Below are 16,109 nucleotides of genomic sequence, written 5' to 3' on the forward strand. Positions count from 1 at the left end.
ATACAGTATGTGTTTGTGTGTGCGCCTTTCTGTTTGTGTGCACATCTCTATGTTTGTGTGTATGTATGTGTGCATGCATGCATTTGTACACGTGTGTGCGCACGTATATGTGTTTGTACATGCATGCGTGTATGTAGGTGTGCAACTGGTTTGTGTTGGTCTGTGTGTGTGGTATGTGCATTCATGCATGATTGTGCATATGGGTATACATGTGTGTATGATGCATGCATATATGCGTGTATGCATGTGTTTGCGTGTGTATGTTGGATTGTTTTGCTTGTGTGTATCTCTCTGCGTGTACGTGTTTATGAATGCATGCATGTATGTATGTATATTTATGTGTGTATGCAAGTAATAATGTGTGTGTGTGGTTGTGAATGGGTGAGTGTCAGTGTATGCACTATGTGTGTATGTCTGCATGAATGTATGAATATAATGCATGTGTGTGTATGGTTTTGCACGGGTGAGTGTGTGTGTGTGTGTGTGTGTGTGTGTGTGTGTGTGTGTGTGTGTGTGTGTGTGTGTATATATATATATATATATATATATATATATATATATATATATATATATATGAATGCATGCATGTGTATGTGTGTGCGTGTATGTATGCATGTATTTATGCATGCATATAAGAATGTGAGAGTGTATGTTGGTAGTTATGCATGGGTGTGTGTGTGTGTCGTACTGATCCGGCAGCTCTTCTCGAAGCTGTCTTCAGGCTGAACGCTGCTGTTGAACATGGACTCCTGGAGGAGCGTCGGCGCTTGAAACATGTCCATGATCACACCTACATGAGGACACAGAGCGACACAAACACAGCAGTTCCCTCATTAACATCACCACACACTCCAACAACTCCACATCATCACACACTCCAGCCTTTCTACACAATCTCCAATTCAAGATTTCAACCTTACCAGGCTCAAACTTCCTCCAGACCGTTTTTTTTACGATTCTAACCTTCTCATAAACAGTTTTGACACTCAACTTCTAACAAGCATGTGGCATTCTGACCTGTGCTGACATTTTTTCCACAGAAAATAAAGGAAATGAATCGTGTCTCTTTTGCAGTAGTCAGCGTAATAACAAAGAGTGCAGTATTACATGTGGCCTGAAGTGAAGTGTGATCTGCGAGTGTGCTCTTACCCAAAGCCTCGCGTGTGTTGACGGTGGGTGAAGGCAGAACCCGGGACGGTGTGGCCTGAACGAACCCCAGGGATGTGTTGGGGGTGACATGAGAGTGATTGAACCCACCATACGATGCTGACGGTGAGAAAGAGAGAGTGATAAAAAGCAACGTAAGTGAGAGGATGCAAGGACTTGGTGTACTTAACGTGTTTGAAATACAGCACCCATACTTTGAATTCGATACCGGTCAGTTCCAGATCTATATCTTTTTCTTATAGGGGTGTGAGAAGACGCTTACTCCACGAGCCGAGACATGAGCTTGGGTTCATCTAAATTTGATTTGTGACCGTTTTGACTTTAAAGGGCACCTAGGTTACCCCTTTTTTCAGATTTAATATAAGTCTTTTGCGTCTCTAGAATGTGTATATAAAGTTTCAGATCAAAATACCCATCAGATTTTTCATTATACCTTTTACAAGATGCTGTTTTATACTGATTTCCAGCAGGGGGTGGTTTTGTCGTACTGCGCCTTTAAGACGAGTCTTTCCCGCCCACTATTTCTACATGCCTCCTCCCTCAGCTGCGTCAGACAACAGACAGACTTAAAGGAAGAAGGTCTCATGTAGCGTTTGTGAGATACTACAGTAAGAACTAACATTTACTAATCAGTATTGTGAAGTTGCATTGATGAGTCACACACAATATCGTTACAAAGTTAACGCGCGCGCACACGCACACACACACACACAGATACACACGCAGGCAGGCAGACAGACAGACAGAGCGCGCTTAGCTTAGTTAAGGCTAACCTCAAGTGCTGTGTGGATATCTGTTATGCTAATGTACAAAATAAACCTGATTTAACTTCCACAAACCGGGATTGAAGCGTCTTCTTTTATAATTGTTCTGACACGCGGCTGTGCTGATGAAGTAAAACGCTGTAATTAATTACACACATACTCTGTTTTAAAACACTTTAAACATGTGAAACTTACTCTTAATCACATTTGATGATGATTGCTGATCCTAGCGAACAGAACAGAGCTTTTATTCCCGGTTGCTTTGCGTATGTCTGCCTGGTCTTGTTGACATATACACGCGACTACCGGAACATGTTAATGCGCGAAGCTGTCAATCAATTCGGTGGGCGGGAAAATAAATAAAAAAAAAAAAAAAAAAAAAAAAAAAAAAAAAAAAAAAAAAAAAAAAAAAAAAAAAAAAAAATCGCACACCTACGTAATGGTGCGATCGATTTGAAAACAGCTCCAATTGGCCGACCCTTTTTTTTGTAGTTAAATTGAAAAAAAAAAGGACTGGGTGTGTTCAAATCACCCCAGTATGACGGTCTATACACTATACCAACACACAGATCTGTCCAAACAGCTTGAAAAGTAGATTTTTTACCATAGGTGCCCTTTAAGCATATCTGAAGTGCTATTCCATCGCATGGTTAATGTGTGAGCTGCAGTTGCAGAAGCCTGTGCTTTTGGATGCAGCAACCATTGAAAAGCAGTTCTGCCCCAAGCAAACGAGTGCACGCACAACAGAAGCAGCCCAGGTACTAGTTTCACCCTCATGCTTAATCATAACATCACAACCCACCAGACGACTTTTACCCTCGACGGGAAATCTCGTCACGATTTAGTCCGGCAAGATCTTGTCACACCCCTAATGTCCTAACAATAATACATACATGTCTTTTTTTTAATTTTGAGCTGGGGTTTTGATCGCTGAAGAGAGCACTCTGATTGGTTATTCAGCAACGAATCAGAGCACGAGAACAAAAACTGAAGTGGCATAACAAGTTAACAATAGGGTATGTGCACACGGACATTTAATTTTCAGTCAGCCAGCCCAAGTGCTTCTCGTGAACTGTGGAGCCATCGCAGAAATAGTCATGATTAACGTCTGATTTCATTACAAATATAGAAAAATATGGAAATTCATCTTAACCCAGTATTTTCAAGCGTTTCTGTGCTAACCTGATGTTACTGGCGGCACTAGCATTTACACAGTCTTTCATCTCGCTTTACAACTAAATGAATGCTTGAGACTATATAATGAAACGTAATTACATTACAGCATTGATGCGGTAAAAGCAACCATATGAAATTGAAAATAGTCACAGTAGCCTTTCTCCAGAAGTTTATCACGGGCTGAAAAGCACTAGCTGTGCAAATAGCTCATTCAAGTCAAGTAGGAACACAAAGAAGCCGGCTGCAAATTTGCTACATTAATTAAACGTTTACAAACGATATGGATAATTAGATTATTTTCAGAAGCAAATACCCCCATGGTGAGCGAAAATAACTGTGATAGTGGTACTGAATGCTGCTTTGTTTACACTTTTTCTGTGTGATTTGAACTTCTGGGGTCCGTTCTTCGTACGTGGATTACTCAGTTAGCTGGATTTGGATATTGACGATTTGACACGATTCAGGATCGTTTCGATCGATCGTTTTGATCCGAGAGTTGTTGTCATAGCAACAGTTCTGCTAGGTCAAACCTGATCGGAAGCAGGTTCAATTCATATAAACAGGATTAGATCGTCTCAGTTCAAGCAAAGATAATACAGAAAGTATGTACCGAATTCTGATATTTTCTTACAGTAGTAGTTATATACACTTGGGAAAATGGTACATATTTTTTAACTATATATATAAAGTTATAGTTATTAATAAAATAAATAAAGTTATATATATTAATAAAACTTTTGCAATCTGCACCCTCGAAATGAAAGTACAAAGACTCACCTGGTGGTGCAAAGAGAAAACTTATTTATTTGAACTTTTTAGATCACTTTAGTACAAATTGTGTATAATAGAAATGCAGAATATGTGACTTTTTTTAAAGCAATAATACATTTATGCAGTCATAAACATGTTTATAGTTAATATGCCAGTGTTTTGATGCTTCACAAAAGTTGCAGACGCCTTTACCAATATTACAATGCTTTTGTAAAGAACCAGTTATTCTTTACACCGATTAAAAAACGGCTACTATAATAAAGAAAATATTTTCTAAATGTAGAAATAAATACATTGATTTGCATTGAAATACATGATGAATACTCTTGACACATGAAAGTGTAAAGCCTGCAGCTCACAACAAATGTGGAAGGTTATCGCGTGTCATATTTAACAAGCCGTTTACTGCTAATTTGATGTAATTTTGCTCACATGGATAATTGAATATTAATCAGATGATGTCATTACGCTGCTGTGCCGTCAGCCAATCGCTGCATTGCTGATCATGATTTCGAGGATCGATAGATCTGTCCTTCACAACACACGCAGCGATCTCAGATCAGTTTATCCAGACATTCTAATCTGATTCGCGAACTTGTTTGAAGAACCAAATTAGCGAGAGATCAGTTATCAAGATTAAAAGATCCAGGATCTGCCAAATAATCTTAGATCATTTAAGTGAGGTACGAAGAACGGACCCCTGGTTTCCCATTGTGAACGAAAAGACAGACACTGCCCCCTGCTGGTGCGTAAATATACATCCTCATGCAGGCGCAGACTGTGCTTGTTTCATGCTTTGTGGCCGTTCACCTTCTCTACAGCTCTGTGTATCATAAGGAGACTCATACTCACTGTCTGCTTCCCCCTGGACACACACATCCCTGTGGACAGATAACAGAGTTACAGCATCAGATCATCACCATTAACATCACGCTGTTATCACAGCTGCAGTTAACTGCTGAGAATACACTAAATTATTTTTTCCAGCATTCTGCAGTGTGTATTTCTATGTGTTCAAAAGAAGAAAGAAACTTTGAAATGATGACAGAATTTACATTTTTGGCTGAACTATCCCTTCAACATTTGAATTTAAGCTGTGATGAGGACAGTCTGTCTCTGTGAAATCAGTAGGTAAACACAGATGCTGTTGTGTGTTTGACACTCACTCTTGTCTGCTTTGAGGAACGCTGCTATGGATCTCTGAAGGCCTGTCCGGCTGCTCCAGGACACTCTCTCGCTCAGGTCTGGAGTCAAGCGCTGCAGTGAGAAACGGCTCCGCAGGGGAACAGCTTGTGACAGGGGGATCAGCCTGCTGAAACGCTGAGCCCTGCTGCTCCTGCACAGCATTACAAACACAAATCACACTTCATCAGCAATAAAAACTGTTAAATTACTGTTAAAGCATCTAAAAAGTAAAATTGGATAAAATTTACATTTAATTTTGCATGTAAATTACATGAAAATTGCATATATATATAAATATATATATATATATATATATATATATATATATATATATATATATATATATATATATATATATATATATATATATATATATTATATATATATATATATATATATATATATATATATATATATATATATATATCACAATTTTATTTTGCAAATATTTAAATACTTTATGCTATCCTAATTTTGTCCTGTAACTTTAATCCTAAACTTGTCCTTAATTTTGGACTTGAGATCAAAGTCATTTACTATAAATCATGGCACTCTGCTTTGAGGTGTAGTAGTTTGAGACGTACCATAACAGCGGGCGTCACAGGGTCTGTCTGTTCTGCTGGCTTTAGACTCATGTTCCTCTCCAGATCATCCAGCAGCTGCTTAAGCTTCCTCACCTCCTCTTCCTCTTCCCACAGCCGCTGCTGCTCCTCCGCTGCTCAGACAACAGCAATTATATGATCACAGTTATTCACTGTACTGTACTCAGAGTAAGACACCAAACACTGCCTGCTTTCCTCCGACCGCTTACAATGTGCGACAACACACTCTTAATCGCAGTGTAAAACTGAGCATAGGTGCTGTAGAGTTGTGATTAAAAAAAAACTGTTCAAGATCCTAAAAATGCATTGATATTCCCTCTAGAATTGATTGTTTATTTTTAACAGCAGGTGGCGCTGTATCCTTTACAAACGTTGATTTTTTTAGCCAATCCTTACACAAACCTCTTGAAGTAATCATTGATAAAGTTAGGAAAGGTTTAAGCGGGTTATAAGAGTGTAGATAGTGAGCCGTTTATATTAATCTAATGACAAAAGCAACAAAAAGTCAAAGCAACAAAATCAGCCAAACACATTAACGCTAATGTCAGGAAGAGCACTTGCACATTCATTCATTTTATTTTCGGCTTAGTCCCCTTATTAATCTGGGGTCGCCACAGCGGAATGAACCGCCAACATATCTAGCATGTGTTTTACACAGAGGATGCCCTGTAACCCATCACTGGGAAAAGTACTTGAGCATATGGTAAAAAATTAGCCTCAAGTCTTATTTCTGTTAAACCCTATCCTAGAATGCCGTCTGTTGTTAGCCTAGAGCGCCGTCTGCTATTAAACACTGGCCTAGAGCGCAATCTTCTGTTAGCCTAGAGCGCCGTCTGCTGTTAAACACTAGCCTTGAACGCCGTCTGCTGTTAAACACTAGCCTAGAGCGCCTGTGCTGTTAAAAACTAGCCTAGAGCGCCGTCTGCTGGTAAACACTAGCCTAGAGCGCCGTCTGCTGGTAAACACTAGCCTAGAGCGCCGTCTGCTGGTAAACACTAGCCTAGAATGCCGTCTGCTGGTAAACACTAGTCTAGAGCGCCGTCTGCTGGTAAACACTAGCCTAGAGCGCCGTCTGCTGGTAAACACTAGCTTAGAGCGCCGTCTGCTGGTAAACACTAGCTTAGAGCGCCGTCTGCTGTTAAACACTAGCCTAGAGCGCCGTCTGCTGGTAAAAACTAGCATAGAACGGCGTCTGCTGGTAAAAACTAGCCTAGAGCGCCATCTGCTGGTAAAAACCAGCCTAGAGTGCCATCTGCTGTTAAACACTAGCCTAAAGCATAAACAAAATCTAGCTTAGAGCGTCTTCCGATTTTAAAAACTAGCCTAGAGGATATGTCCTAGTTGTAAAAAATAAGCCTAGAGCATCGTCTGCTGTTAAAACTAGCTTAGAGCGCCGTCTGCTGGTAAATACTAGTCTAGAGCGCCGTCTGCCATTTCAACTAGCCTAGAGCTCAATGTGCTGTTAAAATTAGCCTAGAGCGACGATTAAAGGCTGACTCAAAATCAATTCAAGAGTGAATTTCGATGGATTTTAAAAAGCAAAATAGCTTTCTCTAATGATTTTTTGCCACAGCTTTAGTCTAGAACAGACGCTTCATCTCACCCAGCCGACGCTGTTCTTCTTGCTGTCTGCATTTATCGAAGTATCGTCGGGCTCGCAGCTCTTCAAATGACAGCTCTGATCCCTCACACTGCAGCTCTTTCACGCAGTACATCGACACCGTCTCAGGGGCGGTATAGCCGGCTGGCCGCACCGGGTTATTCTCAGACCGAGAGATGCTGAGGAAGGAGAGCAAATTCACAACATCATCATCACAATCATTATCATAAACCATCAGTGTAAAGAAGGGTTGACAAAGTATCAAGTTCAATATTTAAATATTAAAAATGTCCATTTCCCACTGACATTTGAGCGATGTTGAGCATGTTCTTAAACACTGCTGATTGGCCATTGTGTTCAACAGAAATGACTGTGATTGGCTGTGAAGGTCATCGGTTTACAAATACATGGACACATAATACTTTAGGGGCCTTAAATGTATCGAAATTTGATTTGTCAGCTTTCAATTCTTCAGACAGAGTGAACACCCTAGTTTAAGAACGAGCTCAAATGTTAGCAGGAAATGAACATTTTATTAGCGATGGTTACCGGACTTGATACTTTTGATAACCCTAGTGTGCAGGGGTTTGAGTTTCACTAGTGAACATGAAGTTATTGTCTTAAACACTCACACGGAGACCATTCTCGGAGCAGGACACGCCGCTTCTGGTTCCTGCAACACAGAGGGGTTAATCAACAGCTGAGTTCACAACAACATGGAAACATGGTCACTATTTTCACCCTCACTTCCCTGATCTTGATGGTTAATTTAGATTTTGTGACTGTATCCGATTTTTTTGATGACCTGCTAACATCCTCTTTTAAAAGTGACTTGTATCCAATCGTCTGCATTTACACAGCACACGGTAAATGCGCAATGACCAGGAGGGAAAAAAAAAAGAAAGAGCGGGCGCTGTTTTACAAGCTGTTTTACTATAGTTTATGACAGAAAGGCTCTCATTTGTCCATCTTCTTTTGGTATATAGGCTTTTTTAAACCTCTAGGCATCTTAATGTAATGTACATGGCGTGATTTATGCATGTGATGTATGCACTAGTTTTCTATAAGTTTATACTGGTTACGTGGCGGACATTGCGCTCTCTTGCTCTCGTTAACATGCTTAAATACCTGTGCTATATGACAATATGAAAGCTGTTTAAGTCCTCGCGTATGAGATTTAAGGTTTGGGACTCTGCTGAAGTCTGTTCTAAAATGAAAGTGTCAGACTTGACGTCACTCCCTAAGGTTTTTAATGACGCGCGACTCACATTGACAGGTGAAAGTCCGATCTACCTACTTACACTGCAGACACGAGAACACAGATCCAATTCATAGCGGATAAATTTCAACATATGAACAAGGCCTGAATCTGATCTGAGTAAATCGGAATCCATGTGATTTGTTCCTACATGTATATGAGCCATATCCGATCCGTGCCACATGAGAGAAAATAAAAATCTAAATCGAGTCAGTGCAGTGCAGTGTAAATGCAGCCTAAGTTGTTATTGAGGTTATGTGATTTGTTTGTTTTGAAGATTGATCGTCTCCTTTGGGGATCATAAATAAATATAACATACGTCTAAAAACCATAATATACGCTGTATAAGATTATAATTAAATTGCATGTCTGAACAAATAAATATGAATATGTTTGCAATATTTTTAACATGCACTGAATATACACACATGCAGGACTAGCATTGTTTTATATCTGTGAAATCCAAATGTGAATCTGTACATATGCACATACATCAGATTTCTCTATGAGGGTAGTCATGCTATGTGTAAAGAATTGTTACATATTACTGAGATGATCTTGTTGATTTTTAAGTGGTCACTTTTAAATAAAAGCCATTTAATGCATTCTCAAAATGGCAGAAACAACAAACTGGCTTAATACACAGAATGGCATTTATTTGTAACACACAGAGACAAACAAAACACAGAACAAAAACTGGCATCTCAGGACGCTTGCTGACTATATGGAGGATGAGGGAGCTCTCTGATTACATCTAAAATACCTTCATGTTCAGAAGACGAAGGAAGGCCTCAGGGGATTGTTGCGGTAGAGAGAACAACTGTACCTTGCACTGCGGCTGAACATTGTCTCTGGGTCGGGTGTTCTGGTTTACCATCCTGGAGTTTTGAAGAGGATGGCGGACGTGATCTGAGTCAATGAAGAGACAGAAACATTACGAATATCAGTCCTTATCAGGATAGCAGGAGATTGGGCTCAAGCACACATTACTCTACCTGACGGTGCTGCCGGAGTGCTCGCAGACGTCCTTTCCTGGAAGAACCTGCAAAAACACCAGAATTCAAGAAGATCTGGGGGGTCTAAGTGAGCAAAATCTGGATTATTGTCTACAATATTTTATTGGTAAAGCACCCACTCGAAAGCACAGACAAAACGGGTTTCTTTTTTTAAAATGCAACCGGTCCATTCTCATGTAAAATTCTGAATGCTTGCTATAGTTGATTCTGAGGCCCACCGCAATGTAATGTAGGAGTGGGGTTTCCCCACCCACTGAATTGATTGACAGACGTGTATTAAAATATCAACAAAGTAGGATGTGTGCAAAGCAACAGGGATTAAAAGATCTGTTCAGCTCGCTGTGTTCAGCAGGACCTCAAGAATGAGTTTTACAAGTTTAAAACGGTTCAAAAACAGTACATGTTTATAATGAATTACAGCGATTTTACTGTCTAATTTACTGTCTGTTTAATTATAAAAGAGAATGCTTCAATCCTGATTTGTGGACGTTAAATCAGGTTTATTTTTTATATTAACAAAGGACATCCATACAGCAGTGTGTATGTGTGTGTGTGTGTGTGTGTGTGTGTGTGTGTGTGTGTGTGTGTGTGTGTGTGTGTGTGTGTGTGCACGTGCAGAAACTTTATAGTGAAATTGTGTGACTGATCATTTCAGAAAGGCTTAAATTAACTCCACAACAAATACATCAAATAAGCATTGGGAAAGTTCTTACTGTAGTAAAGGAGACTCGTACCGTACCATTCAGTGTATATGGACCGTTAGAGCAGCAATCACAACATTGTGAAACAGTGATATTTTTATCCCAGGTTATTATACCGTCAGAATCTTGTACCAGCACATGCCTAGGTGGGAGATGAAATACGGGATACTCCTGGGAGAAACATGAGTATTGACATCTCACCTGTACTGCTCCTGCACAGTGTCCTGCGGCTGCGCCTTGTTCATCAGCGCCTTGTTATACACCATCTCAGCCTGCACCATCTGCCCTTTCTTCTCGCACTGCTGAGCCCAGTCAATGTAGAACGCCGCCATCTGCGTCCCCACACCGCGGCTGTGCAAATAACTGTACACTTCCATCGGATCGCTGTATAAGTTTGCCTGGAAAGAGGGAATGAGGAATGTTCATCTCTTTCTAGTGTTTGATAAGTTACTTCAAGAAAATTATTACTAGATCATTATGATTCTATCTTAATTACTTTTCTAACTACCTTATCTGAAAATTACTTGACTCGATACTAAAAATCCAGAAATGTTCAGCAGGAGGAGTCTGTTAGGTTGTAATAACTCTCCCCAAACCCTTTTCCCCATCTTTCTGAATGAAACGCCTACTTTACTACAGCCAATCAACTTGCAGTAAAAAAAACAAGCCACGCCCACTGTTTTCTCATTTAATATTCCGTTTCTCTAGGAACTGCGTCACAATATAAAAAATGCAAATACGCAGCTTCTGGTTCATGCAGACTTTAAGCAAGTATATTACAAGTAACTAATTAAATGACCCCAAATATTAAAAGTAATCCACTACCTTACTCTTTCAGTAGAATAAGTAATTTAATTTTGTAACTAATTGCACCCGGCACACAGACTGAAATAATGAGAGTGCACCTACACAGGTGATGCAGTGAGTGACGTATCGCACGTCATTGTGGTAGCGCTCGTCTTGAAGAAAGGACTGCACTAGTCTCTCCAGCACCACAGAAAGACCTTTCTTCTCCTCCGCTGACATCCTGCTCTCCAGAAAGTGTACAAACCTGTCGATGGACAAAAAAAGGCCGTTTAATCAGGGGATATACAGGACTCAGAGTGAAGTTCAATAGTGTTTAAGACTCTTTCCATAGATTTTAGAACCTCATCGCCACTTTAGGTTTTAACTAGTAACATTAGCCACAGCTTGCAGTAGATTTACTAAATATGTAAGAAACTAATGCTAAACTAAAACATTATCAAATGCTGAATCCAGCAGGGGGTGCCTATTGACCTTATTCTTCAATGTGGAACTGCGCTTGTTTTTGCGATTGTTTTAGAACTTCCGGAAGTCTTGAGCTAAAAAGATTCAAATGGCTGCGCCTGCTCATACGTGGAGAGTAAGGTAAATAGAACAGCAGGAATAACGGCATTGCAGTAAACAAAGCACTATGAGGTCAAATCTAGTTTTAGATACCAAATTTAACCCTATAAACTACACCGCATACCAATATTTACAGATAAAATTCATGCAAGCTTTAACAGGATACAAAATTTGATACAGTGAACAGTAGCATTAGAAATATTAGAAGGGCCTTAAATTACTATAAATTGATTTGTCAATAAGCAAGGGAAGAGTCTCGCTAGATCCTCCTGTACGGATGCACGTCAGATATGAAACGCTCGCAGCCTTTACTGTACTTGTGTTATGTGATTGATTGTTTACTTGTGTTGTGTCATTGGCGGATTGCTGCACTCATGTGTCATGTAATTGGGCGTTTACTGTACTTGTGTCGTGTGATTGGTTGTTTACTTGTGTTGTGTCATTGGCGGATTGCTGCACTCATGTGTCATGTGATTGGGCGTTTACTGTACTTGTGTCGTGTGATTGGCTGTTTACTGTACTTGTGTCGTGTGATTGGCTGATTGCTGCACTCATGTGTCATGTGATTGGCTGTTTACTGTACTTGGGTCGTGTGATTGGCTGGTTGCTGCACTCATGTGTCATGTGATTGGCTGTTTATTGCACTTGTGTCATATGATTGGCCGTTTACTGTACTTGGGTCGTGTGATTGGCTGATTGCTGCAGTCATGTGTCGTGTGATTGGCTGCTTACTGTACTTATTTTGTGTGATTGGCTGATTGCTGCACTCATGTGTCGTGTGATTGGGCGTTTACTGTACTTGTGTCGTGTGATTGGCTGTTTACTGTACTTGTGTCGTGTGATTGGCTGATTGCTGCACTCATGTGTCATGTGATTGGCCGTTTACTGTATTTATGTCGTGTGATTGGCCGTTTACTGTACTGGGTCATGTGATTGGCTAATTGCTGCACTCATGCGTCGTGTGATTGGTTGTTTACTGTACTTGTGTCATGTGATTGGCTGTTTACTGCACTTGCATCGTGTGATTGGCTGTTTACTGTACTTGTGACATGTGATTGGCTGTTTACTGCACTTGCATCGTGTGATTGGCCGTTTACTGTACTGGGTCATGTGATTGGCTAATTGCTGCACTCATGCGTCGTGTGATTGGTTGTTTACTGTACTTGTGTCATGTGATTGGCTGTTTACTGCACTTGCATCGTGTGATTGGCTGTTTACTGTACTTGTGACATGTGATTGGCTGTTTACTGCACTTGCATCGTGTGATTGGCCGTTTACTGTACTTGTGTCGTGTGAATGGCTGTTTGCTGCTTAGATTATTTCGCTTGTTTTAAATATACTAAATTATGACATTTTCTGAAAGCAAGACATTATTTTTCGCGTGTCTAAAACATGCTTCTTCATTAAAGTTTTTTTTTTTTTTTAGATACTTGGAACTTGGACTAGAAACGAGACAAAAACTCTAGTTTAACTAAGTAAGAAAAGCATTTTTTTGCAGTGAACATAAAAAAAACCCTGAATGAATGAATGATAGTATTTCTCACTTGTCCCAGGGGTCGAGCGGATCATCTCCAGCATAACTGCGTACGCTCAGCTCAAAGGCCCTGCAGTGACGATGAACAAACACACACACATCATAACTGAAGACACACAAGTATAAGCTTTTAAAAGGCTTACTGAAGTCACACACATACATCATCATCAATTTAAACACAGGTAAAGACCTTATTAAGACCATTATGCATGACATTTTAGACTTATACAGGGCTGAATGCTATGGATTTTTTCTAAAGGCCCGGTTCAGCTAGCAAATTTTTTTTTCTTGAAGGTTCCAGGCTTTCAGCTTGCTTTAAATTCTCCTATTTTGTGTTTAATGGCAGAACGAAAGTTAAATAGGTTTGAGACAATTGGGTGATTAAACTAAGACAGAATTTTCAGTTTTGCGGAAACTCTCTTTAAACACACTTAAAGACTTTTTCGAATAGCTTTTATGTTTCTTTCTTTATGCGATTTTAAATATGTATTAGTTTTTATTATAATTCCTTTGTATTTAGTTCAACCTTTTATACAAGCATCCTTGCACATATATTTTACTTCTGTACTTTTTAGATGTGTAAAGCACTTTGAGATGCTTCTTTTAAAATCTTTATATAAAATATAGTTTATTATTTATATCATTATCATTATTATATTTATTCTGATGAACATAAAAGATGATACTTTGAAGAATGTTGAAAACTGCTGACAACTGACTTGCATATATTTTTTAATGTTTGGATATCAATAGCCATATGGTTCCATATGGTATATTCAAAATATATGAGCAATTCCAGCGTTATGGACGTGACATTTGCAGTAAATCTCAAAAAATAAATTCACAGAGAAAGTATACGTTAACATCATATTGAAACTTTTGTTTTGTATTTTACAGAACAACTAACCACAGAGTTAAAGGATCAGAAAAATATTAATCTGTCAACATTTTTTGTACTTTAAATGAGGAAAATAAACAAGCGTTACGGATGTGACCAAAAAAGTGAGTTTGTAGTATACTTTGTAGAAATTCTGTGAATTAAACTGCACAATCCAAAAGAAATAATGACAATCAAAAGGATAAAATATGTCTCTATATAAAACAAAAATGTTTTACTTTAACGTTACTTTATTTGACATTTTTTGTATTTATGAGGAAAAAATATCGTTATGGATGCGACACTTCTGCGTTATGGATGTGACCTATGTGAAATTGGCCCTTGTGTGCCTTTGGTAAATCAAATATAATTGTTTAAATACATTGACATATGTTTTTGAGTATTTCTAAAGTACTTTAGAATACTTGCTTAACGTTACACAAAACACTTGGAAACGGTTTCCCTATTTTGTTGAAAACTTAATTCAGTTTATGGCAAGGTTGACATTTGCATATAATTGCTCGTATATTGTTTATATAATTAATCACTCGAAGATGAGCACGTTGTTATTTTAGGGTGAACAATTCCTTAATACACGACTGTTATGAATTACTTCTGTTAAGAACTAAACGTCAATAAAAAAATAATGAGTTGCCATTAACACAAAGACATTTACATCAAGCTATTCTGACAGAAACGACAAGCGAGCAAAGGAGCAAGTTGATAAACACTGAAAAAAGTGATCAAACGCTGGATGATAAACACTGGGCGGACAACAACAGTCACACATGCTAACATGCTAACTTTACTCACTGAAAATACGAGTTGATGTCCATTGTTTCTTAACAGCCGTCCAGTCGAATATGTTTACGGTTAAACTAGAATATGTTTACATCTGTTTAGTAACACTAACAACTCTTAATTTCAACAATTACTATATGTTTTATCGCTTACTGTTAACCGCATATTTGCAACGATGAAATAAATGTTTTTAAATTTACCGCTTAGCCAGTCACTGTCCTGCATGGGGCTCAACAGCCAATCGAAGCTCGAGACAACCTTGCGTCACGCTAACTGCCTGCTACATCCCGCCTCTTGTGTTCTGGTTGGCTAAGAGGTGAAAGCTTCGCAAAAGCGGCTTGTGATTGGACTGGAGAGACGCCGTTTATCATAAGGTCTAATGACTGTAAAAAACTGGTCTGAACAAAAATAGACGCCGTAGTAGTGATTAAGATCATATTCTGTGAAATAACTTAACGTATTATTTCCTCCGTTGTCAAGTGATATTTGTTTATTTTATTACTTTGAATGATTCATTAATATATATACGTATATATATATATATATATATATATATATATATATATATATATATATATATATATATATATATATATATATATATATATATATAATGAATCCTTCAAAGTAATAAAATTCGCAGTTTAATAGGTTATATGCCGAGCTAGTGCAGTTCCCATGCTGATACACTTCCGGTGACCTGTTATTGTAAACTTTTTCTCATTTTATCTGGTTCCTTATAAAGCATTGATGTTGTAATGTCATTAAAATACATTCAGTTAAATAAACTTTAGCATTTATTTAGTTGCTCAAGCGTAAAACTAGACAAAAAGCCGTTTACTCGCACGCACCAGTCAGAATTGGCAGGCTAGCGCAAAAGCTCCATTGAATATACTGGGGTAAAATATATGCTCATATTATAAAGATATGGCGGGAGGAATGTAATTTAATGCAGTGCTTCTTGTACAATCTGAGACCCACTTTAAATCGGATATCACTCAGCTAGCGGAGACCACTGATTTTTAAAGAAAACAGACCTTAAACGCACCGGATTTTGCATTGCCATTCAATTCGCCGGAAGCGCTTAACCCAGGTTAATGGCAAATTAAAAGTCCCATTAGCATGCTTCGGCATATACCCCACTCACCACATTGAACTGTTTTTTGGCTGAAATCATTGCTGCAGTCAAAAATGAGTAATGTGTATTCAGCATAGTGTGAACTCACCTGACATAAAATGAGCACTGCAGAGTCCAGCATTTTATTTAGGTCCTCACTCCATTCAGCTCT

General features: G+C 38.8%; 3 protein-coding genes across 9 annotated transcripts in view; 1 reads left to right on the plus strand and 2 right to left on the minus strand.

Moving 5' to 3' along the window:
• bub1 (BUB1 mitotic checkpoint serine/threonine kinase) overlaps positions 1–15,063 on the minus strand; it is a 29,919-nt gene extending 14,856 nt beyond the window's left edge. Inside the window, exons 1-13 of one of the 4 annotated variants that reach the window (XM_087297944.1) lie at positions 15,021–15,063; positions 13,153–13,212; positions 11,150–11,291; positions 10,442–10,638; positions 9,519–9,565; positions 9,350–9,432; positions 7,898–7,938; positions 7,269–7,444; positions 5,648–5,778; positions 5,045–5,214; positions 4,731–4,759; positions 1,150–1,266; positions 689–790 (exon numbers count right to left, since the gene is read on the minus strand). In XM_087297944.1, the coding sequence (XP_087154070.1) occupies positions 689–790; positions 1,150–1,266; positions 4,731–4,759; positions 5,045–5,214; positions 5,648–5,778; positions 7,269–7,444; positions 7,898–7,938; positions 9,350–9,432; positions 9,519–9,565; positions 10,442–10,638; positions 11,150–11,266 (1,210 nt within the window). In that variant the 5' untranslated portion in view covers positions 11,267–11,291; positions 13,153–13,212; positions 15,021–15,063. Of the gene's footprint in view, positions 1–688; positions 791–1,149; positions 1,267–4,730; positions 4,760–5,044; positions 5,215–5,647; positions 5,779–7,268; positions 7,445–7,897; positions 7,939–9,349; positions 9,433–9,518; positions 9,566–10,441; positions 10,639–11,149; positions 11,292–13,152; positions 13,213–14,832 lie in introns of all 4 variants that reach the window. The other 3 variants (XM_087297943.1, XM_087297946.1, XM_087297945.1) reach the window with 3 other exon arrangements.
• Positions 1–16,109, minus strand: part of ppil4 (peptidylprolyl isomerase (cyclophilin)-like 4) — an 892,903-nt gene that overhangs the window by 533,832 nt on the left and 342,962 nt on the right. The window lies entirely within an intron of this gene.
• akap7 (A-kinase anchoring protein 7) overlaps positions 1–16,109 on the plus strand; it is a gene marked incomplete at its 3' end in the record, with an annotated part of 498,825 nt that overhangs the window by 197,266 nt on the left and 285,450 nt on the right.

This window comes from Danio rerio, chromosome 20, assembly GCF_052040795.2.
Source record: "Danio rerio strain M-AB ecotype USA chromosome 20, GRCz13ab, whole genome shotgun sequence".
In the NCBI taxonomy this organism is placed as follows: domain Eukaryota; kingdom Metazoa; phylum Chordata; class Actinopteri; order Cypriniformes; family Danionidae; genus Danio; species Danio rerio.